We start from the raw sequence: 24,097 nt of genomic DNA on the forward strand, positions 1-24,097 counted from the left end.
CTGGAGGTTACCTGGAGGTTATTCCGGGGATCAACGCCCCCGCGGCCCGGTCCATGACCAGGCCTCCCGATGGATCAGGGCCTGATCAACTAGGCTGTTACTGCTGGCCGCACGCAGTCCAACGTACGAGCCACAGCCCGGCTGATCCGGCACTGACTTTAGGTATCTGTCCAGCTCTCTCTTGAAGGCAGCCAGGGGTTTATTGGCAATTCCCCTAATGCTTGATGGGAGGCTGTTGAACAGTTTTGGGCCCCGGACACTTATGGTGTTTTCTCTTAGTGTACCAATGGCGCCCCTACTTTTTATTGGGGGCATTTTGCATCGCCTGCCCAGTCTTTTACTTTCGTAGGGAGTGATTTCTGTGTGCAGATTTGGGACCATTCTTTCCAAGATTTTCCAAGTGTAGATTATGATATATCTCTCCCTCCTGCGTTCCAACGAGTACAAGTCAAGTGCTTCCAAGCGTTCCCAGTAGTTAAGGTGTTTGACAGAACTTATATGTACAGTAAAGGATCTCTGTACACTCTCTAGATCTGCGATTTCACCTGCTTTGAATGGAGATGTTAATGTACAGCAGTATTCCAGCCTAGAGAGAACAAGTGATTTGAAAAGGATCATCATGGGCTTGGCATCTCTCGTTTTGAAAGTTCTCATTATCCATCCTATCATTTTCTTTGCACGTGCGATCGTGGCACTGTTGTGATCCTTGAAAGTGAGATCCTCAGACATTACTACTCCCAGGTCCCTTACATTATTTTTCCGCTCTATTGTATGGCCGGAGTCAGTAGTATACTCTGTTCTAGTTATTATCTCCTCCAGTTTTCCATAACGGAGTAGTTGGAATTTGTCCTCATTGAACATCATATTGTTTACCGTTGCCCACTGGAAAACTTTGTTTATATCTTCTTGGAGGTTAACCGCGTCCTCAGCAGATGACAGCCTCATGCAGATCCTAGTATCATCCGAAAAGGATGTCTGATATGAGGATAAGGAATAAGATGGGAGCGAGTACTGTGCCTTGTGGAACAGAGCTCTTCACTATGGCAGCCTCCGATTTAACTCTGTTGACCACTACTCTTTGTGTTCGATTTGTTAGGAAGTTGAAGATCCATCTCCCCACTTTCCCAGTTATTCCTTTAGCACGTATTTTATGGGCTATTACGCCATGATCGCATTTGTCAAATGCTTTTGCAAAGTCTGTGTATATTACATCTGCATTCTGATTTTCTTCCAGTGCATCCAAGGCCATGTCATAGTGATCCAGTAGTTGTGAGAGGCAGGAGCGACCTGCCCTGAACCCATGTTGCCCTGGATTGTGCAGATTTTGGGAATCCAGGTGATTTGCAATCCTGCTTCTTAGCACTCTTTCAAAGATTTTTATGATGTGGGACGTCAGAGCTATTGGTCTATAGTTCTTAGCTAATGCTTTGCTGCCACCTTTATGGAGTGGGGCTATACACATTAATATAATCTTTAGCCACACTTGACTTATCCAAATTAATATTGTAATAATTATAATCCACTACACATTAAGTAAATTTGTGAACTTAACATCCACCTCCTTCTGTTATTTCATATATAATTATTAAGTAATTAACTAATTAATGACTTCACTAATTACCTCCGGTTCAAGAAGGACCAACGGGCAAATTAAATGTGGAAAATTGCATTTACTTGGATGTATAATTATATACATAACAGTAAATGAACTATGATAACTATTATTTATCAGTTAGACAAGTAGGAATTTGGGACACTTAGGTCGCAAAAAATGTCCCCCTTTGATACCTACCACTGTCATATCCACAAGTTGCTCTGGACCTATTAATTAAATGAAATATACATACACCAGAAATACTGGTAAATATATAAATTTGTGGACTGTATATTAAAAATAATAAATGGTTATATATATACACAATTACATAACAGAAGGAAAATATATCTTAATATCACTCACCAATTTGACTGGAGATTAATGTGTATCATACTCAGAAAACCTTACTCTTACTAAATCTATGAAAATAATGCTGGCCAGAATTACACACAAATCTAGGGAGCTTATCTGAGGTTCCTGGAGCTGTCTTGTCCAGTCGTCTGATATCTCAAGTTATGCAGGAATGCATGTCCAACAATTTCGCCTTCTATTTGAGAGGTGTCAGCCCAATTTTAACCTCTAGAGCACGAAAATTCCTTCCCATTACACTAACGTTGTATCCAATTCAAAACCAAGATGGCGAGTCTCGTCTGCTCAGATGCAGGCTTTCCGTTTTCTATGACATAAATATTATTAAATACAGTATGGCCATCTATTTACATATAAATACTGAATTTCTGGAAAATATATACAGTATTTTCCACAGTAGTAGTAGTAACAGTAGTAATATAGTAGTAAAAGTAGTAGTAGTAGTAGTAGTAGTAGTAGTAACAGTAGTAGTAGTAGTAGTAGTAGTAGTAGTAGTAATAGTAGTTTCACCGGTAAATAAGTTTATTTAAGTACCGGTACACATAAATAGTTACACAAATCATCAAATGTAAGTAACATATATGTTATACAAATTATCATATGTAAGTAACATATATGTTACACAAATTATCATATGTAAGTAACACATATGTAAATTACCTAGGATCACCCATAAAAAAGTCAAAGTGGCTTATTTCCATAGTAGTAATAAATTTATAGGGACGTGGTAAATCCGAGGGAGAGGGCAAACAGCTTCTACGAAATGGAAGGTAATCAGATTCGAATCGAGATAAAAAGGTGAGCGAATACAGATAGTGTGATGAAATAGTAAAAATATATAAATAAGACCCAGGAGGCAGGACAGACCAGACTACAGTGAGGGAAACTGAAAGATCAGAAAAGTGATATTCTATATAGGTTTTATGTGTGCGGATGGAGTGTTATATTCATTGGAGAAATAATAAGGAAGGGGAGGATAGCTCTAATTCCTTGGATCAGGCGACCTTTGAAGGGTAAAAACAGGTTCTTCTCAACAAATATTCTATTATTATTATTATTATTATTATTATTATTATTATTATTATTATTATTATTCTTTATTATTATTCTTTCTTTCTTTCATAACACCGGCCATATCCCACCAAGGCAGTGTGGCCCAAAAAGAAAAACGAAAATTTCTCTTTTAAATTTAGTAATTTATACGGAAGAAGGGGGTTACTAGCCCCTTGCTCCCGGCATTTTAGTCGCCTCTTACAACACGCATGGCTTACGGAGGAAGAATTCTGTTCCACTTACCCATGGAGATAAGAGTAAATAAACAAGAACAAGAACTAGAAAGAAAATAGAAGAATACCCAGAGGGGTGTGTGTATATACATGCTTGTACATGTATGTGTAGTGTGACCTAAGTGTAAGTAGAAGTAGCAAGACATACCTGAAATCTTGCATGTTTATGAAACTGAAAAAAGACACCAGCAATCCTACCATCATGTAAAACAATTACAGGTTTTCGTTGTACACTCGGCAGGACGGTAGTACCTCCCTGGGCGGTTGCTGTTGAGGAACCTACTACCTAGGGTGTAAAATATATATACTACATAAATATATATACTATATAAATATATATATGTATATATATATATATATATATATATATATATATATATATATATATATAAATATATATATATATATATATATATATATATATATATATATATATATATATATATATATATATATATATATATATATATATATATATATATATATATATATATATATATATATATATATATATATATATATATATATATATATATATATATATATATATATATATATATATATATATATATATATATATATATATATATATATATATATATATATATATATATATATATATATATATATATATATATATATATATTAGCAAGTCGGCCGTCTCCCACCAAGACAGGGTGACCCAAAAAAGAAAGAAAATCCCCAAAAATAAAATACTTTCATCATCATTCAACACTTTCACCACACTCGCACATTATCACTGGTTTTGCAGAGGTGCTCAGAATACAACAGTTTAGAAGCATACACATATAAAGATACACAACATATCCCTCCAAACTGCCAATATCCCAAACCCCTCCTTTAAAGTGCAGGCATTGTACTTCCCATTTCCAGGACTCACGTCCGACTATATGAAAATAACCGGTTTCCCTGAATCCCTTCACTAAATATTACCCTGCTCACACTCCAACAGATCGTCAGGTCCCAAGTACCATTCGTCTCCATTCACTCCTATCTAACACGCTCACGCACGCATGCTGGAAGTCCAAGCCCCTTGCCCACAAAACCTCCTTTACCCCCTCTCTCCAACCCTTTCGAGGACGACCCCTACCCCGCCTTCCTTCCCCTATAGATTTATATGCTTTCCATGTCATTCTACTTTGATCCATTCTCTCTAAATGACCAAACCACCTCAACAACCACTCTTCTGCCCTCTGACTAATACTTTTATTAACTCCACACCTTTTCCTAATTTCCACACTCCGAATTTTCTGCATAATATTTACACCACACATTGCCCTTAAACAGGACATCTCCACTGCCTCCAATCGTCTCCTCGCTGCTGCATTTACCACCCAAACTTCACACCCATATAAGAGTGTTGGTACTACTATACTTTCTTACATTCCCTTCTTTGCCTCCATAGATAACGTTTTTTGACTCCACATATACCTCAACGCACCACTCACCTTTTTTCCCTCATCAATTCTATGATTAACCTCATCCTTCATAAATCCATCCGCCGACACGTCAACTCCCAAGTATCTGAAAACATTCACTTCTTCCATACTCCTCCTCCCCAATTTGATATCCAATTTTTCTTTATCTAAATCATTTGACACCCTCATCACCTTACTCTTTACTATGTTCACTTTCAACTTTCTACCTTTACACACATTCCCACACTCATCCACTAAACTTTGCAATTTTTCTTTAGAATCTCCCATAAGCACAGTATCATCAGCAAAAAGTAACTGTGTCAATTCCCACTTTGAATTTGATTCCCCAAAATTTAATCCCACCCCTCTCCCGAACACCCTAGCATTTACTTCCTTTACAACCCCATCTATAAATATATTAAACAACCATGGTGACATTACACATCCCTGTCTAAGGCCTACTTTTACCGGGAAGTAGTCTCCCTCTCTTCTACACACCCTAACCTGAGCCTCACTATCCTCATAAAAACTCTTTACAGCATTTAATAACTTACCACCTATTCCATATACTTGCAACATCTGCCACATTGCCTCTCTATCCACTCTATCATATGCCTTTTCTAAATCCATAAATGCAATAAAAACTTCCCTACCTTTATCTAAATACTGTTCACATATATGCTTCAATGTAAACACTTGATCTACACATCCTCTACCCACTCTGAAACCTCCTTGCTCATCCGCAATCCTACATTCTGTCTTACCTCTAATTCTTTCAATTATAACCCTACCGTACACTTTTCCTGGTATACTCAGTAAACTTATTCCTCTATAATTTTTACAGTCTCTTTAGTCCCCTTTCCCTTTAAATAAAGGGACTATACATGCTCTCCGCCAATCCCTAGGTACCTTCCCCTCTTTCATACATTTATTAAACAAAAGTACCAACCACTCCAACACTATATTCCCCCTGCTTTTAACATTTCTGTCATGATCCCATCAGTTCCAGCTGCTTTACCCCCTTTCATTTTACGTAATGCCTCACGTACCTCCCCCACACTTACATTCTGCTCTTCTTCACTCCTAAAAGATGGTATACCTCCCTGACCAGTGCATGAAATTACTGCCTCTGTTTCTTCCTTAACATTTAAAAGTTCCTCAAAATATTCTCGCCATCTACCTAATACCTCCATCTCCCCATCTACTAACTCCCCTACTCTGTTTTTAACTGACAAATCCATACTTTCCATAGACTTTCTTAACTTGTTTAACTCCAAAATTTTTTCTTATTTTCATTAAAATTTCTTGACAGTGCCTCTCCCACTCTATCATCTGCTCTCCTTTTGCACTCTCTCACCACTCTCTTTACCTTTCTTTTACTCTACATATACTCTGCTCTTCTTATAACACTTCTGCTTTGTAAAAACCTTTCATAAGCTACCTTTTTCTCTTTTATCACACCCTTTACTTTATCATTCCACCAATCACTCCTCTTTCCTCCTACCCCCACCCTCCTATAACCACAAACTTCTGCCCCACATTCTAATACTGCATTTTTAAAACTATTCCAACCCTCTTCAACCCACCCTCCCCCACTACTCATCTTTGCACTAGCCCACCTTTTTGCCAATAGTCGCTTATATCTCACCCGAACTTCCTCCTCCTTTAGTTTATACACTTTCACCTCCCTCTTACTTGTTGTTGCCACCTTCCTCTTTTCCCATCTACCTCTTACTCTAACTGTAGCTACAACTAAATAATGATCCGATATATCAGTTGCCCCTCTATAAACATGTACATCCTGGAGCCTACCAATCAACCTTTTATCCACCAATACATAATCTAATAAACTACTTTCATTACGTGCTACATCATACCTTGTATATTTATTTATCCTCTTTTTCATAAAATATGTATTACTTATTACCAAATCTCTTTCTACACATAGCTCAATTAAAGGCTCCCCATTTACATTTACCCCTGGCACCCCAAATTTACCTACTACTCCCTCCATAACATTTTTACCCACTTTAGCATTGAAATCCCAAACCACCATTACTCTCACACTTGATTCAAAACTCCCCACGCATTCACTCAACATTTCCCAAAATCTCTCTCTCTCCTCTACACTTCTCTCTTCTCCAGGTGCATACACGCTTATTATAACCCACTTTTCACATCCAATCTTTATTTTACTCCACATAATCCTTGAATTAATACATTTAAAGTCCCTCTTTTCCTGCCATAGCTTATCCTTCAACATTATTGCTACTCCTTCTTTAGCTGTAACTCTATTTGAAACCCCTGACCTAATCCCATTTATTCCTCTCCACTGAAGGTTATAAATGACCATAATTTTTAAAGGGGTGGACCGGTAAGCCAGCGGAAGGCCTCGGTCAGATGACCAAAAGCTCCAAAGGCGGGTCATCATCTGACTAAGACCCGCATTTGTCCTGTTTCCTGACGAACCTTACCTAACATAACCTAACCTCTCCACTGAAACTCTCCCACCCCCTTCAGCTTTGTTTCACTTAAAGCCAGGACATCCAGCTTCTTCTCATTCATAACATCCACAATCATCTCTTTCTTATCATCTGCACAACATCCACGCACATTCAGACTTCCCACTTTGACAATTTTCTTCTTCTTATTCTTTTTAGTAATCTTTACAGGAAAAGGGGTTACTAGCCCATTGTTCCCGGTATTTTAGTTGACTTTTACAACACGCATGGCTTACGGAGGAAAGATTCTTATTCCACTTCCCCATGGATATAAAAGGAAAAGTAACAAGGCCAAGAACTATTAAGATAAAATCAAAGAAAACTCAGATGAGTGTGTATAAATAAATGTGTACATGTATGTACACAAATGTGTACATGTATGTAGTAGGTTGGTAGACAGCAACCACCCAGGGAAGTACTACCGTCCTGCCAGATGACTGTGAAACAAAAACCTGTAACTGTTTTGCATGATGGTAGGATTGCTGGTTTTCTTTTTCTGTCTCATGAACACGCTAGATAACAGGGATATCTTGCTACTCCTACTTACACTTTGGTCACACTTCACAGACACGCACATGCATATATATATATATACATACATCTAGGTTTTTCTCCTTATTCTAAATAGCTCTTGTTCTTTTTTATTTCTTCTATTGTCCATGGGGAAGTGGAAAAGAATCTTTCCTCCGTAAGCCATGCGTGTCGTATGAGGCGACTAAAATGCCGGGAGCAATGGGCTAGTAACCCCTTCTCCTGTATACATTTACTAAAAAAGAGAAGAAGAAAAACTTTATAAAACTGGGTTGTTTAAATGTGCATGGATGTAGTGCGGATGACAAGAAACAGATGATTGCTGATGTTATGAATGAAAAGAAGTTGGATGTCCTGGCTCTAAGCGAAACAAAGCTGAAGGGGGTAGGAGAGTTTCAGTGGGGGGAAATAAATGGGATTAAATCTGGAGTATCTGAGAGAGTTAGAGCAAAGGAAGGGGTAGCAGTAATGTTAAATGATCAGTTATGGAAGGAGAAAAGAGAATATGAATGTGTAAATTCGAGAATTATGTGGATTAAAGTAAAGGTTGGATGCGAGAAGTGGGTCATAATAAGCGTGTATGCACCTGGAGAAGAGAGGAATGCAGAGGAGAGAGAGAGATTTTGGGAGATGTTAAGTGAATGTATAGGAGCCTTTGAACCAAGTGAGAGAGTAATTGTGGTAGGGGACCTGAATGCTAAAGTAGGAGAAACTTTTAGAGAGGGTGTGGTAGGTAAGTTTGGGGTGCCAGGTGTAAATGATAATGGGAGCCCTTTGATTGAACTTTGTATAGAAAGGGGTTTAGTTATAGGTAATACATATTTTAAGAAAAAGAGGATAAATAAGTATACACGATATGATGTAGGGCGAAATGACAGTAGTTTGTTGGATTATGTATTAGTAGATAAAAGACTGTTGAGTAGACTTCAGGATGTACATGTTTATCGAGGGGCCACAGATATATCAGATCACTTTCTAGTTGTAGCTACACTGAGAGTAAAAGGTAGATGGGATACAAGGAGAATAGAAGCATCAGGGAAGAGAGAGGTGAAGGTTTATAAACTAAAAGAGGAGGCAGTTAGGGTAAGATATAAACAGCTATTGGAGGATAGATGGGCTAATGAGAGCATAGGCAATGGGGTCGAAGAGGAATGGGGTAGGTTTAAAAATGTAGTGTTAGAGTGTTCAGCAGAAGTTTGTGGTTACAGGAAAGTGGGTGCAGGAGGGAAGAGGAGCGATTGGTGGAATGATGATGTAAAGAGAGTAGTAAGGGAGAAAAAGTTAGCATATGAGAAGTTTTTACAAAGTAGAAGTGATGCAAGGAGGGAAGAGTATATGGAGAAAAAGAGAGAGGTTAAGAGAGTGGTGAAGCAATGTAAAAAGAGAGCAAATGAGAGAGTGGGTGAGCTGTTATCAACAAATTTTGTTGAAAATAAGAAAAAGTTTTGGAGTGAGATTAACAAGTTAAGGAAGCCTAGAGAACAAATGGATTTGTCAGTTAAAAATAGGAGAGGAGAGTTATTAAATGGAGAGTTAGAGGTATTGGGAAGATGGAGGGAATATTTTGAGGAATTGTTAAATGTTGATGAAGATAGGGAAGCTGTGATTTCGTGTATAGGGCAAGGAGGAATAACATCTTGTAGGAGTGAGGAAGAGCCAGTTGTGAGTGTGGGGGAAGTTCGTGAGGCAGTAGGTAAAATGAAAGGGGGTAAGGCAGCCGGGATTGATGGGATAAAGATAGAAATGTTAAAAGCAGGTGGGGATATAGTTTTGGAGTGGTTGGTGCAATTATTTAATAAATGTATGGAAGAGGGTAAGGTACCTAGGGATTGGCAGAGAGCATGCATAGTTCCTTTGTATAAAGGCAAAGGGGATAAAAGAGAGTGCAAAAATTATAGGGGGATAAGTCTGTTGAGTGTACCTGGTAAAGTGTATGGTAGAGTTATAATTGAAAGAATTAAGAGTAAGACGGAGAATAGGATAGCAGATGAACAAGGAGGCTTTAGGAAAGGTAGGGGGTGTGTGGACCAGGTGTTTACAGTGAAACATATAAGTGAACAGTATTTAGATAAGGCTAAAGAGGTCTTTGTGGCATTTATGGATTTGGAAAAGGCGTATGACAGGGTGGATAGGGGGGCAATGTGGCAGATGTTGCAAGTGTATGGTGTAGGAGGTAGGTTACTGAAAGCAGTGAAGAGTTTTTACGAGGATAGTGAGGCTCAAGTTAGAGTATGTAGAAAAGAGGGAAATTTTTTCCCAGTAAAAGTAGGCCTTAGACAAGGATGTGTGATGTCACCGTGGTTGTTTAATATATTTATAGATGGGGTTGTAAGAGAAGTAAATGCGAGGGTCTTGGCAAGAGGCGTGGAGTTAAAAGATAAAGAATCACACACAGGGTGGGAGTTGTCACAGCTGCTCTTTGCTGATGACACTGTGCTCTTGGGAGATTCTGAAGAGAAGTTGCAGAGATTGGTGGATGAATTTGGTAGGGTGTGCAAAAGAAGAAAATTAAAGGTGAATACAGGAAAGAGTAAGGTTATGAGGATAACAAAAAGATTAGGTGATGAAAGATTGAATATCAGATTGGAGGGAGAGAGTATGGAGGAGGTGAACGTATTCAGATATTTGGGAGTGGACGTGTCAGCGGATGGGTCTATGAAAGATGAGGTGAATCATAGAATTGATGAGGGAAAAAGAGTGAGTGGTGCACTTAGGAGTCTGTGGAGACAAAGAACTTTGTCCTTGGAGGCAAAGAGGGGAATGTATGAGAGTATAGTTTTACCAACGCTCTTATATGGGTGTGAAGCATGGGTGATGAATGTTGCAGCGAGGAGAAGGCTGGAGGCAGTGGAGATGTCATGTCTGAGGGCAATGTGTGGTGTGAATATAATGCAGAGAATTCGTAGTTTGGAAGTTAGGAGGAGGTGCGGGATTACCAAAACTGTTGTCCAGAGGGCTGAGGAAGGGTTGTTGAGGTGGTTCGGACATGTAGAGAGAATGGAGCGAAACAGAATAACTTCAAGAGTGTATCAGTCTGTAGTGGAAGGAAGGCGGGGTAGGGGTCGGCCTAGGAAGGGTTGGAGGGAGGGGGTAAAGGAGGTTTTGTGTGCGAGGGGCTTGGACTTCCAGCAGGCATGCGTGAGCGTGTTTGATAGGAGTGAATGGAGACAAATGGTTTTTAATACTTGACGTGCTGTTGGAGTGTGAGCAAAGTAACATTTATGAAGGGATTCAGGGAAACCGGCAGGCCGGACTTGAGTCCTGGAGATGGGAAGTACAGTGCCTGCACTCTGAAGGAGGGGTGTTAATGTTGCAGTTTAAAAACTGTAGTGTAAAGCACCCTTCTGGCAAGACAGTGATGGAGTGAATGATGGTGAAAGTTTTTCTTTTTCGGGCCACCCTGCCTTGGTGGGAATCGGCCAGTGTGATAATAAAAAAAAATGTATGTGTAGTGTGACCTAAGTGTAAGTAAATAGCAAAATATAATCTTGCATATTTATATCATATATATATATATATATATATATATATATATATATATATATATATATATATATATATATATATATATATATATATATATATATATATATATAGGGAAGTACCACCTCTATAGCTGGAATGGGGACCCTCATCCTCAGAGAAGACAATAAACGTACCTCAGAGAAAACTCAAGGTTCTCCCCGGAGCTGTTTGAATATTTTCTTCTCCTACCACCCCCTATATATTTTTTATTCTATGTGAACATTTATTAATAAACAAAATACATTTACAGAAAAAAACATAAACATGAATACAATGGCACAATGTATCAAAGATGATGAATTTCCTCCAGCTCCTCCGAGGCTGGACGTGAGCCAAGTATGCAGCAAGCATTTCCCCTCTGGATGGCGACGCTGAGGCGCTGGAACATGAAAGTGGCTGCCCTTGGGTCCCTGGTGGTGTCGATGAGTCTGGAACCCAATTCTTTAAGGAAACGTGTGGCATTTTTTCCCCATGATCCCAAGGTCTCTGATCCCACTGGGACAAATTGATACTGTTGGCTAATGTCCCTGTACTTGCTGATCTTGTACTCCTCCCTGTGGTCAGCAGCTCCTCCCTGTCGCCCCACACTGTGATGGATATAGGTGTCAGCCAGTGTGGACACACAGGTATAGTCCCATGCTAAGAGCTTGCCATTCTTCCAAGGATAGATGGTGATCCCGTCGGGGCGGTTTGCTGGGTTGTGGGTATTGTTTGCTGCAAGTGATCGTGGCTCCCTCTCGGCAGGGCATCCAGCTGTAGCAAGGGTTCTCTTAATGATGTCGTTGACCTCATTGTGTCTTGCATGCCAGCCCTTGGTTTTGGAACAGTTAAGACCATGTAGACCGTATTGGTCTGCTTGCACTTCGCCGCAAATACACATATATTCTGTGTGAATTGGGGCAGCAAGGCGCAGAGCCACTGCAATACGGAGGGTCTTAGGGTCGAGTCGCGTTCCCATTGCCGATATGGGAACTGTTTGGAGGAAGTCCCCGGAGTGATGTGCACTCACAGCCTGGAGACGGGCAATCTCCCTATCTGATGTTGCAGCCCTGAGCATGTTGGCAAGCACCTTTTCAGCAATTGGGCTATCCCAGCTTGACTGTTTGTGAGCCAGTGCTGCACTAGGGTTTGGTGCTGGAGCAGCAAGAGTCTCCCATTCGGTGATGGCACTGACATAGCTAGGGTCTTCTATTCCTGCTGAGTCACTGAGGGTGTCAGGAAGAATTTGTCTTATCAACTCGTTTGATGCAATGGAAGAGGATAGGAAAGCTGGTAGAGCAATCTGGGAGGATCTGCGTACTCCTAGCCCTCCAAGCCTGACCGGAAGTGAGGCTTGCAACCACTGTCCATCGTCAAGGGAAAGATTCAATACACTCTCTAGCATGGCCTTCAGGAGAGAGTCATATTCCTTGAGTTTTGGACTGCTGAAGGCTGGGGAGCATCTCAGAAAATAGGTAAGTTTTGGGGTTGACAGGCACCTGGTGAGTAGGTAGAAGGCATCGTGTGTGTCAATGTCTTTCATCCTGCTTTCCATCGTCCGGAGGTCTGAGACTTTTTTTCCTAGGATCAGATCGATGGCATTGGACCCAAGAGGAGCACCGAGGAGAGTGCTATTGGCTGGATCAATGGCTCGTGCTCCTGGTAAAACGGTACTAATATTCTGGATCAACTGTTGATTGGTAGAAACTATTTCACATTTGGTGGGGTTTAAAGAAAGGCCCAGGCTTTCTCCCATGTCTTTAATTTTACTGATGTCCTCCAGGAGAGATTCTGTTGTGCCAGCTAGGGTACCGTCGTCCAGGAACCAGATATTGAGCTCGCTGGAGAGTGCCTCCGTGACTTCCTTGATGACCAAACAAAATAGAAAGGGGGCGAGAGGGTCCCCCTGTTGCACGCCCTCACACGAGTCAATTTCATGGTCCCCAAACAATAGTTTGGAAGTCACACTATAACACGATTCTATGAAGGGATAAAGGGAAGGGAAGTTTCTATAAACTGCTTGGAGAGCAGCATCCCTTCTGACTGAGTTGAAAGCATTGGCAAAGTCCAATTTGACCAAGGCTTTTTCATAGGACATGTTTTTGATATATACTCGTGCTGCGTGGGCAGCTGCTTCACAGCCCTGTTGAACGCCGAAACCGAGCTGAGTTGGTTTCAGCATTGCAGCAGCCTCTTGACTCACCCTTCTTACTGCAGCCTTGGCGACTAGGCGCCGAAGGGTGTTACCCACTGCAATGGGCCTGATTCCGCCATCCTTTTTCCGGAGGGCACACAATGAGGCACCAAAGAAAAAGGGTCTGATGGCCTCTGGGACACCGCCAGCCAGGCACAGGTTGGAAAATTTGGTGAGTTCAGACAGCAGCCTCTCTGAAACCTCACCAAGTGCTGGATTGAGTATTTGTTTTAAGTGTTGAGGCCTTAAACCGGTGAAACCTCCTGCTGAACCCTGTGGAAATGACATAGCAGCTTTATACACATCAGCATCCTGTAAGGTTAGATGTTCTTCGCCTGCTGCAATGTCAGGGAGGTCAATGTTGGTACTGGGAGCCCTGGGTGGATGTTTGTCCTTCAGAGCTTGCGCCGTGCTGACGTCCTTGGGAGCGATGGTATCCTCACTGGTTATAAGTCTCAAAGCTCCAATAGTATTACCCTCTTCTATTTTTTTGCTAATTTGGGCTCTGATTTTTGAGGTGTCGGGTGTCCTGTTGTTGGCATTTGCCCGGCGGGTGTTTGTCGCCCTAGGGGGGAGACGGACGAGGTTGTCATCCCTTGGGAATGCATTTATTGCCCTAATAACATGTGTTGCTAGTGACTTGTCCCTCCTTGGTGGGACAGCCAAACAGGCATTGCCAAAAAGCAGCAAGTTGTGCCAGGATCTGTTGTTTGAAGGAGCATCGTTGACTTTCTTCAGAAGGTCAGTGAATTTGCTAGCAGCTTGAGGGCGAGCTGCTTTGGGGATGTGTGTCAGAGTCCTGGTGGATGTTAATTTGATTGCAGATTTGAGGTCCTCTGTAGAGGTGAAGTCACGGTAGCTGTCAGCCCTGTCTGCTGGGGGAGGCTGTTGGTTGTTCTCATTTGGAGCTCTCCTGGAGCCTAGACATCTATTGTGTGCACGGATGTTGCCAGATGTGGGATTGAGTGCACATTCCCTGTGGCACACCCGGCAGATGCCTCGTGAACGACAGCTTTGGCTCTGTCGTGAAGATTCCTGGGAACCCGCGACTACTTGTGACATTGCTGATATCGTGGGGGTGGGAGGGCGCCAGCTGTGGGGTGACGGGTGAAGGGCAGCATGGATGCATGGGGGATGAGGGTGGGGGAGTAGCGAGCGGCGGAACTTGTAATTGGTGGGGCACTAAACGGCAACACCCTTGGTCAGGAAGTCAGTGGGCCTAGGCTGGGATTAGGGGAGGGGATCTGGGATGGGGGAGGGAGTGGCCCTGTGTGTTCGCTCAAGACGCACATCACTGACTAACTTTTGCTAATTGTTATACACTTATTGTTCCATGTAGAAAAAAACCCTCGCCATTTGGCACACTAATCACCATGCTCACACTATTATAACAGTTATAACAAATGTATATATATATATATATATATATATATATATATATATATATATATATATATATATATATATATATATATATATATATATATATATATATATATAAGGAATTCGCGAGAGCATGCAAAATATACACAAACACTGATCTCTGGCTGAAGGAGACTCGAACCTACGAACCTTAGGACAAGGTACGCAGTGCTTTACCAATCTACCCACACTGGACCAATACCTTGGCGTGTAGCATGCGCTACACGTTTGATCCAAGGCAGCCAGCTTTCAGGGAGAAGGCTTACAGCTTTTCATCTCATCCCCTGCATGCATCAGCCTTACTAGAGATTTGAACAATGCAAGGAATTCGCGAGAGCATGCGAAATATACACAAACACTGATCTCTGGCTGAAGGAGACTCGAACCTACGAACCTTAGGACAAGGTACGCAGTGCTTTACCAATCTACCCACACTGGACCAATACCTTGGCGTGTAGCATGCGCTACACGTAGGTTCGAGTCTCCTTCAGCCAGAGATCAGTGTTTCTGTATATTTCGCATGCTCTCGCGAATTCCTTGCATTGTTCAAATCTCTAGTAAGGCTGATGCATGCAGGGGATGAGATGAAAAGCTGTAAGCCTTCTCCCTGAAAGCTGGCTGCCTTGGATCAAACGTGTAGCGCATGCTACACGCCAAGGTATTGGTCCAGTGTGGGTAGATTGGTAAAGCACTGCGTACCTTGTCCTTAGGTTCGTAGGTTCGAGTCTCCTTCAGCCAGAGATCAGTGTTTGTGTATATTTCGCATGCTCTCGCGAATTCCTTGCATTGTTCAAATCTCTAGTAAGGCTGATGCATGCAGGGGATGAGATGAAAAGCTGTAAGCCTTCTCCCTGAAAGCTGGCTGCCTTGGATCAAACGTGTAGCGCATGCTACACACCAAGGTATTGGTCCAGTGTGGGTAGATTGGTAAAGCACTGCGTACCTTGTCCTAAGGTTCGTAGGTTCGAGTCTCCTTCAGCCAGAGATCAGTGTTTATATATATACGTATATATATATATATATATATATATATATATATATATATATATATATATATATATATATATATATATATATATATATATATATATATATATAAGAGATATGATAACACTATGTCGATATGTCATCTGGGACTTGCTCCAGTCGCTATTCACATAAATTCATTCAAGCATACGAGAAAATACAAAAGTTAAACCTTATTAGCTACTAAACACCAGACAGGATGAGACGACGTCTATAACCAACCAGTCATATGTAAACACCGCTGTCTCATCCACCCCAGCACCACACTTAGAGCAACACCAACCCATCCCCTCCCCTGGCGCCACTATTTTGTCTCCCGCTACTTAACTTGTATGACCAGAGCTTTTGTAAGATGGGGAAGGAAGAAGAATGGGTACGGATGGAAACATGGGAAAAAGGTGGGTGGGAGGAGGTTAGGTGGGATAATAAAGGTAAATGACCTAACCACTTTGGTGCATTTATATACATGTGTGTGTATATAGTGTCATTAATGAATTAAAATCAATTTCGTTAAATCGGGTATAACACTTACCCATCAGCTTCACACAGTTATAACAAATGTATAACTGCATGACCCTGAGATGGCAGGGCGTATACTATTTGCAATTGTATAAATTTTGGTGAGAGAAAATGTTGAGTTCCTCTGCTACCTCACACCCTTTCCTGCCTCACCACCCACGCTTCAGTCACATAACACTGCACAAACTCTTCAGCAACCTCTCCTTTACCCCACCTCGCGCCCTCTCCTGAACCACGCCCATTTTCCTGCCTTCTCACGCCCTTTCCCACCTCTCCACACAATTAATGACTTGATATGTCTCCCCACGACCCATTCAGACTCGTCTCAGACACCCCACCTATGGATTATCTTCCCCCAGAAGCCCCTCTCACACTAATCGTAACAAACAACAGATGCATTAACAGAAGATAAATGAAAGAAGAATCCAGGTTTGGTACCCGAATGAAAGAAATGTTTGGAAAGTACAAACTAGAGATACGTGATGGAGGATATCAGAAGCGAAATTGCAGAGATGAAGAAATATCTTAGGATACTACTAAGTAATGATACTCTTTTTTTTTATTGAAGGGAGAAAGCTCAAGAAAGCCAGTGATAACATTTGTTCAGGTGGCTACCCCGGGGAAGGATTAGCCACCTAGGATAACCTAAGAAAGTCAGTGCGCCATCGAGGACTGTCTTATTTTCATTGTGGGCCTTCAATCTTGTCCCCCAGGATGCGACCTACACCATTCAACTAACACCCAGGTACCTACTTACTGAACAAGGACAGCAGGTGCAAGGAAACATGCCCATCATTTTCACCCAGCCAGGGATCAAACTACGGACACTCAGTGTGTGAAGTGGGAGGTTGTCTACCGAACCACGGTAGGCTCAGACACTTATCCTGTTTCCTGATGATTAAACCACTACCACCCGAATTAACAGGAGGGATAGTAGCACTACATATACTGCATCAACATACCAACTTTTATTGCGATAATTTTCGTACGAGGTTCGCACTTCCCGTGAAGTATTGGCGAGTGTTAGTTGGCACACACACACACACACACACACACACACACACACACACACACACACACACACACACACACACACAAGGAGACAGACAAGCAGCACTAAACTATAGACCAGTGTCATTGACATGTATAGTATGCAAAGTCATTGAGAATAGTGGTGGAGCACCTAGAAAAAAATGAGCTCGTCAACAACAGCCAACATGGTTTCAGGGACGGGCAATCCTGTGTCACAAACCTACTGTAGTTCTATGCCAGAGTGACAGCAGTAAGACAAGAGAGAGAGGGCTGGGTAGATTGCATTTTCTTGGACTGTAAGAAGCCGTTTGACACAGTTCCACGCAATAGATTAGTGCAAAAGTCGTGAAAATTGGGGAAGGGCAAAGAAGACCGCAGACGGAGTACAGTCTAGGGGGCCAGAGACTACAAACCTCACTCAAGGAAACAGATCTTGGGGTGAGTATAACACCAGGCATATCTCCTGAGGCGCACATCAACCAAATAACTGCTGCAGCATATGGGCACCCAACAAACCTAAGAACAGCATTCCGACATCTTAATAAGGAATCGTTCAGGACCCAGTACACTGTTAGGCCCATATTGGAGTATGCGGCACCAGTTTGGAACCCACACCTAGCCAAGCACGTAAAGAAACTAGAGAAAGTGCAAAGGTTTGCAACAAGACTAATCCCAGAGCTAAGGGGTCTATCCTACGAGGAGAGGTTAAGGGAAATCGACCTGACGACACTGGAGGACAGGAGAGATAGGGGGGACATGATAACGACATACAAAATACGGAGAGGAATTAACAAGGTGGACAGAGACACAATGTTCCAGAGATGGGACACAGCAACAAGGGGACACAGTTGGAAGTTGAAGACACAGATGAATCACAGGGATGTTAGGAAGTATTTCTTAAGTCACAGAGTAGTCAGGAAGTGGAATTGTTTGGGAAACGATGTAGTGGAGGCAGGATCCATTCACAGCTTTAAGCAGAGGTATGATAAACCTCATGGTTCAGGGAGAGTGACCCAATAGCGACCAGTGAAGAGGTGGGGCCAAGAGCTATGAATCGACCCCTGCAACCACAACTAGGTGAGTACACACAGCGAAGAGGCGGGCTCAGGAGCTGCGACTCGACCCCTGCATCACAAATAAGTACACACACAGAAGCGTTAGGAAGTTACTTTGTAGAGGAATAATTAGAAAATCACTGATTTTAAACAACTGATGAAAGAGAAGTGTGATACAGAAGTCAAGAAAGAGGTTATGTTACTATCTCACGAATCAGAGTGAAATTATTTGAATCGTGAGTCATAAGTGTTGTTATATCTACATTCCTGTCTGACACAGCAACATCTTGGGATCTTAATACAGGGAATTCTTCACTTGCCTAACCCTTGGGAATGACCTACTTCTACATTAGACAAATGTGATACCACCTACGACTGTTACACCTCTCCTGCCTACGGTATATAAGCTACTTCGCACATATACTGTATTCTTTTAAAGATTGATGGACTGACCACATCGACACAAGGCTGAGAGACTGATTACCTCAAACCTCTCCTGTTCTTCAACGTTCTCCTTCGTATGGACTGATGAAGAAACTGTGTGGCGAAACGTTTCCTCAATCAAGATACCCAAGTTTTTCACATGTGTCTAATTTATCAACTTGTCGGTTCTCTGAACCATTTATCTACATCTCAGTGCGTAAATATACAATGGAGAGGACAGTGTTAAATGCAACTCGACACTTCATACCTGTGTGGAGACATACGTCAGTGTATAGTGGACACTGATAGATTAGGTCAGCTTCGTCAGGAAACAAAATAAGTTTCCTGACACGGGTTTTAGTCATATGACCCGTATCACATAATATATTACAAGGGCAAGCATTAAAAGAAAAGAAAACGCAGTGTGAGTGACCACAAGAATGCAACAGATTCACGAACAATATGGCTTAAAAAAATAATTTTCCCTTGTGCTTAGCAACTCCAAAACAATTTTTTCGGACATCCAATAAAAATAAACCACTTAATAGGCGAAGACAGGCCTTCTGCTTCTTCAAGACGTCTCTTCTGCTTAATGTTTCACCACTATTGCACACGTATATTAAAAAAAAAAACATTCTATTTAATGAAGCATACAATATTACATAACCATCTTGGCATTTCCCAAGCTCAAATTTTATTGATATCCTCAATAAAATCACTTGTTGTGCGCCACTTTTGTCAACAATCTAAATCTCAACATAGATATCATACAACCCCTCACCCTATGCACGCCACTCAATAATTCCCCCAAATAAAAAACACTCGCACACTCTTCACCACCCTGACGAGACTGACTCAAGGTAGAAGCCTAGATGCCCATATACCCCACAGGGTGAGTACACATACTACCTTTGTGAAAAGGCCTTAACTGTGCACAGACTAAGGATGCAGTGTGCTCTAAACTGAAACACCAGAACTCCTTGAAAGGAAGACAATAAACAGTAATGCAAAATGATAAGCTTATCACACATAATAACACCTCAAGGGAGCTATACAATACTCACTCAACACAAACCCCAATCACACAAAGTGGCCAATGGGTTATGTCTGACCCATCAGGCATCCCTGCTGTAGGACCTATATTCCACAAACCCAGACCAAAAACCCCCCCCCCCCCCAAAAAAAAAAAAAAAAAAAACTTCTAACTCGCATTCCCACACACACAGACAGTCAGACCACTGCGAGACACACTCCTCACGCCCGCAATCACACCCCCTCCCCAGGGGAGACCAGCCATACCCTGACAATCTATAAAACCCATAAATCCCTCAACTTAAAAATCTCTATAACCCTCCGGAAAATCCCTCTCCCACCTTCCCCCATATATTTCCGTGTTACGACACTGTGTTCTATAAAAAGTTGCAGCTAGGGCCATTCTACATTCCCTCAACCCTTTATCTCTCATTGCCCACGATATAAAGACGAAATCAACTACTAAGTAAGCCACTGCCCTTTGAACCTTCACCTCTACCCCACCTACATCTAAACATAGTGCTCTCAGTACCGACAACTCCCCCCCCCCCCACATACCGAATCACTTTCCCCATCCACCCCTCACAATCCATAAACGTTTGCAGAATTAGACTACATGAAAAGCCGACTCATCTACCCCAGAATCCTGACACATCCTACCCTCCCTGATCTGTCTATTGTAAAACTACCCCGGACGGCAAGATCTCGTGGAGGAACCTATACATTACTTCTCTCACATGCGGCTGGATATGCAACCCTTTTAACCATCCCCAAATGTCTTCCCATGTGTACATCGGGTATGCCCTTTTCACAGCCACTGCCTCCCTAGGCCATAGCTTCCTCTCTATGGACCCTACCCGTATGTTCTTTGGATCTCTGACGAGCATTAAGACATGCAACATCTTCTCACAATCTTGCAAATCCCGTCCCCTCCACTATCTCCAAATGTCTTCTCACACAATCCCCAACCCTCCTCCCCCCTCCCCACGCACCCACAGGAACCTGTGCTTCACATAAACTCTCTTCAACCTTCGTTCCAAGTGTATTAACCCCAGCCCTCCCTTGGCTATCGGGAGCATTACCACTCCCCTCCTTAACCAATCACATCCCAAACCCCAAATAAAACGGAAAACCTTACCCAACAATCTCCGAACATCCCCATACGCCAAAATGTACAACGCTGCCACATGCCATATTTTGCTAAATATAAGCACATTGACCACAATGACCCTCTGCTGTAGCATAAGATGTGTAGGCCGCAACCCATTCAATCTTCCCAGCACTCTATCTACTACACACTTTGAATTAACCTCCCTCGCCAACCGCGCATCGCGCATATACACCATCCCACAAATCATTAGCCAATCCACAACACACCACCTCACCCCATCACCCTCACCCTCCCGCCCATTCCATGCCCCTAATCTCATGAGCTTTGATTTATCCACATTTACCGCCATACCTGTTGCCACCCCAACAGGTATGGCGTTAGGAAGTTACTTTGTAGTGGAATAATTAGAAAATCACTGATTTTAAACAACTGATGAAAGAGAAGTGTGATACAGAAGTCAAGAAAGAGGTTATGTTACTATCTCACGAATCGGAGTGAAATTATTTGAATCGTGAGTCATAAGTGTTGTTATATCTACATTCCTGTCTGACACAGCAACATCTTGGGATCTTAATACAGGGAATTCTTCACTTGCCTAACCCTTGGGAATGACCTACTTCTACATTAGACAAATGTGATACCACCTACGACTGTTACACCTCTCCTGCCTACGGTATATAAGCTACTTCGCACATATGCTGTATTTTTTAAAGATTGATGGACTGACCACATCGACACAAGGCTGAGAGACTGATTACCTCAAACCTCTCCTGTTCTTCAACGTTCTCCTTCGTATGGACTGATGAAGAAACTGTGTGGCGAAACGTTTCCTCAATCAAGATACCCAAGTTTTGCACATGTGTCTAATTTATCAACTTGTCGGTTCTCTGAACCATTCATCTACATCTCAGTGCGTAAATATACAATGGAGAGGACAGTGTTAAATGCAACGAGACACTTCATACCTGTGTGGAGACATACGTCAGTGTATAGTGAACACTGATAGATTAGGTCAGCTTCGTCAGGAAACAAAATAAGTTTCCTGACACGGGTTTTAGTCATATGACCCGTATCACATAATATATTACAAGGGCAAGCATTAAAAGAAAAGAAAACGCAATGTGAGTGACCACAAGAATGCAACAGATTCACGAACAATATGGCTTAAAAAAATAATTTTACCTTGTGTTTAGCAACTCCAAAACATTTTTTTCGGACATCCAATAAAAATAAACCACTTAATAGGCGAAGACAGGCCTTCTGCTTCTTCAAGACGTCTCTTCTGCTTAATGTTTCACCACTATTGCACACGTATATTAAATCTATTAAACATATATATTCGCAGTGCATAACTTAACGACCTATTAAATTATTTCAATTTTTTTTTATTTCTTACATGGTCTAAGATATAACTCTCCATTTCAATTAAGTACCTCGCAAATTATCAATTTAACGAAAATATAATACGATCAGTTGTTTACCAAACTGTTGTTTTAAGCCAACTGCAGGAAAACCTATGCGTGCGCTATCAAGAATTACGGTGGATCCCCACTCTCACTAGGCTACCCCTGTCTGGGCTGAGGTTGCCAGCTGCACATGCATACTAGTATCATGTTAATTGTCATTAATCAAACAAGGCTGGTGCCTTTATCAGCAAATTGCAAGGATCCGCGTTAAGCTTTTATCAGTGCGTCACGAATGAATAAAGCACTGATCACTGTGTATTTATATAGGAGATTAATATTTGAACAAGTAGACACAGGCAACATTACGAGCTAGAAACGTTTTTAACTTCCAGAGATTCTAGTTTTCATCTCCCACCTTTTACAAAAACAGTAACAGATTTTCCATGGTACTAGGTTAGTTTTTGTAGACCACATAATACAGTCCCGTATAACCAAATGATAAACAATTTTCCGAAAATATTTAGAACTCAGTGGGTATATTGCACCAGGTTACGCAAGTAGCTGCTACTTTGTAGATGCTACTGACAGCGTTAAAACGTCATCAACTGCTTCATCAATAGACTTCTTCCCCCCCCCCACACACAAACAGGCACACACACAGTTTTAAGAACTGGTACGATAGGGTTCCTGAAGCTAGGAGAGTGAATCTGGCAATCGGCATGTTGAAGGAGAGATCCAGGAGCAAGGTTTAAACATAAGCATTCACATATAGATAAGTACACACACTAGACACAGATACATGTGTGAGTAGCATTATCCTGAGGGCTTTTAAAACCTCATCCACATCCGCGCGGCTGTATTAGTCACACTTCCAATAGATAACCTTGGATACAGTATCGTCAACGAACTTATTTGTCTCGTTATTTGCTCCCACATGAGAATTATTACTTTAGAATACAAACAACAGAGACCCAAAACTTATGTGAGACGCCACTGAATGATTTTGCATTTAGTTTCTTGTGTTGCAGCAGCACCTACCTTACGCACCTCTCGAGTAATACTGGGCTGCTTAGGCACTCGGAGCTACCATCATTGTCAACACGCTGGAAGTACACGTTCTTTATCATCATTGACTAGGAATGTCACTTCTCGTTTTCAGCCGCATTTTTACTGACATAAAGCTTTTTAGTTACTAAACTTATTTCGCAAGCTGAGGGATCTCGTAACCTTAGACTCCACTACCACTATACATACAAGAAACAGAGTTGAACCTTCACTCCTTGTTCCTGAATCAGAGGAGCTGCAGCTAAACTCCCCGAAGAGACCCAGAAGCTATAGCTCTGTTTTCCAAAGAGGTCCAGGAGCTGGTGATCAACTCCTTGAAGGACCTTTTAGGGAGGTTGTCTTGTTTCTGGCGAGAGGCTCATGATTCGTTCCTTTACTGTATCTTTAGTGCTCCTTATGAATATAATGATAATAATAATAACAATAATAATAATAATAATAATAATAATAATAATAATAATAATAATTATTACTATTACTATTATTATTATTATTATTATTATTATGAAAATTTTTTATTATTATTAATACTTTACAAATTTGCTTTAGCAAATTGACGCTGATACACTCCAATAACAATCTGAG

At 41.5% G+C, this 24,097-nt stretch overlaps 1 protein-coding gene across 1 annotated transcript in view; it reads right to left on the reverse strand.

The window, feature by feature from the left end:
• The window catches only part of LOC128689647 (uncharacterized), a 39,039-nt gene extending 16,488 nt beyond the window's left edge, over positions 1 to 22,551 (reverse strand). Inside the window, exon 1 of the mRNA XM_070087552.1 lies at positions 22,224 to 22,551. Within this exon, the coding sequence (XP_069943653.1) occupies positions 22,224 to 22,261 (38 nt within the window). The 5' untranslated portion in view covers positions 22,262 to 22,551. The remainder of the gene's footprint in view (positions 1 to 22,223) is intronic.
• Between the last annotated feature and the right edge of the window lie 1,546 nt (positions 22,552 to 24,097).

Source organism: Cherax quadricarinatus, chromosome 22 (assembly GCF_038502225.1).
Source record: "Cherax quadricarinatus isolate ZL_2023a chromosome 22, ASM3850222v1, whole genome shotgun sequence".
Classification (NCBI taxonomy): domain Eukaryota; kingdom Metazoa; phylum Arthropoda; class Malacostraca; order Decapoda; family Parastacidae; genus Cherax; species Cherax quadricarinatus.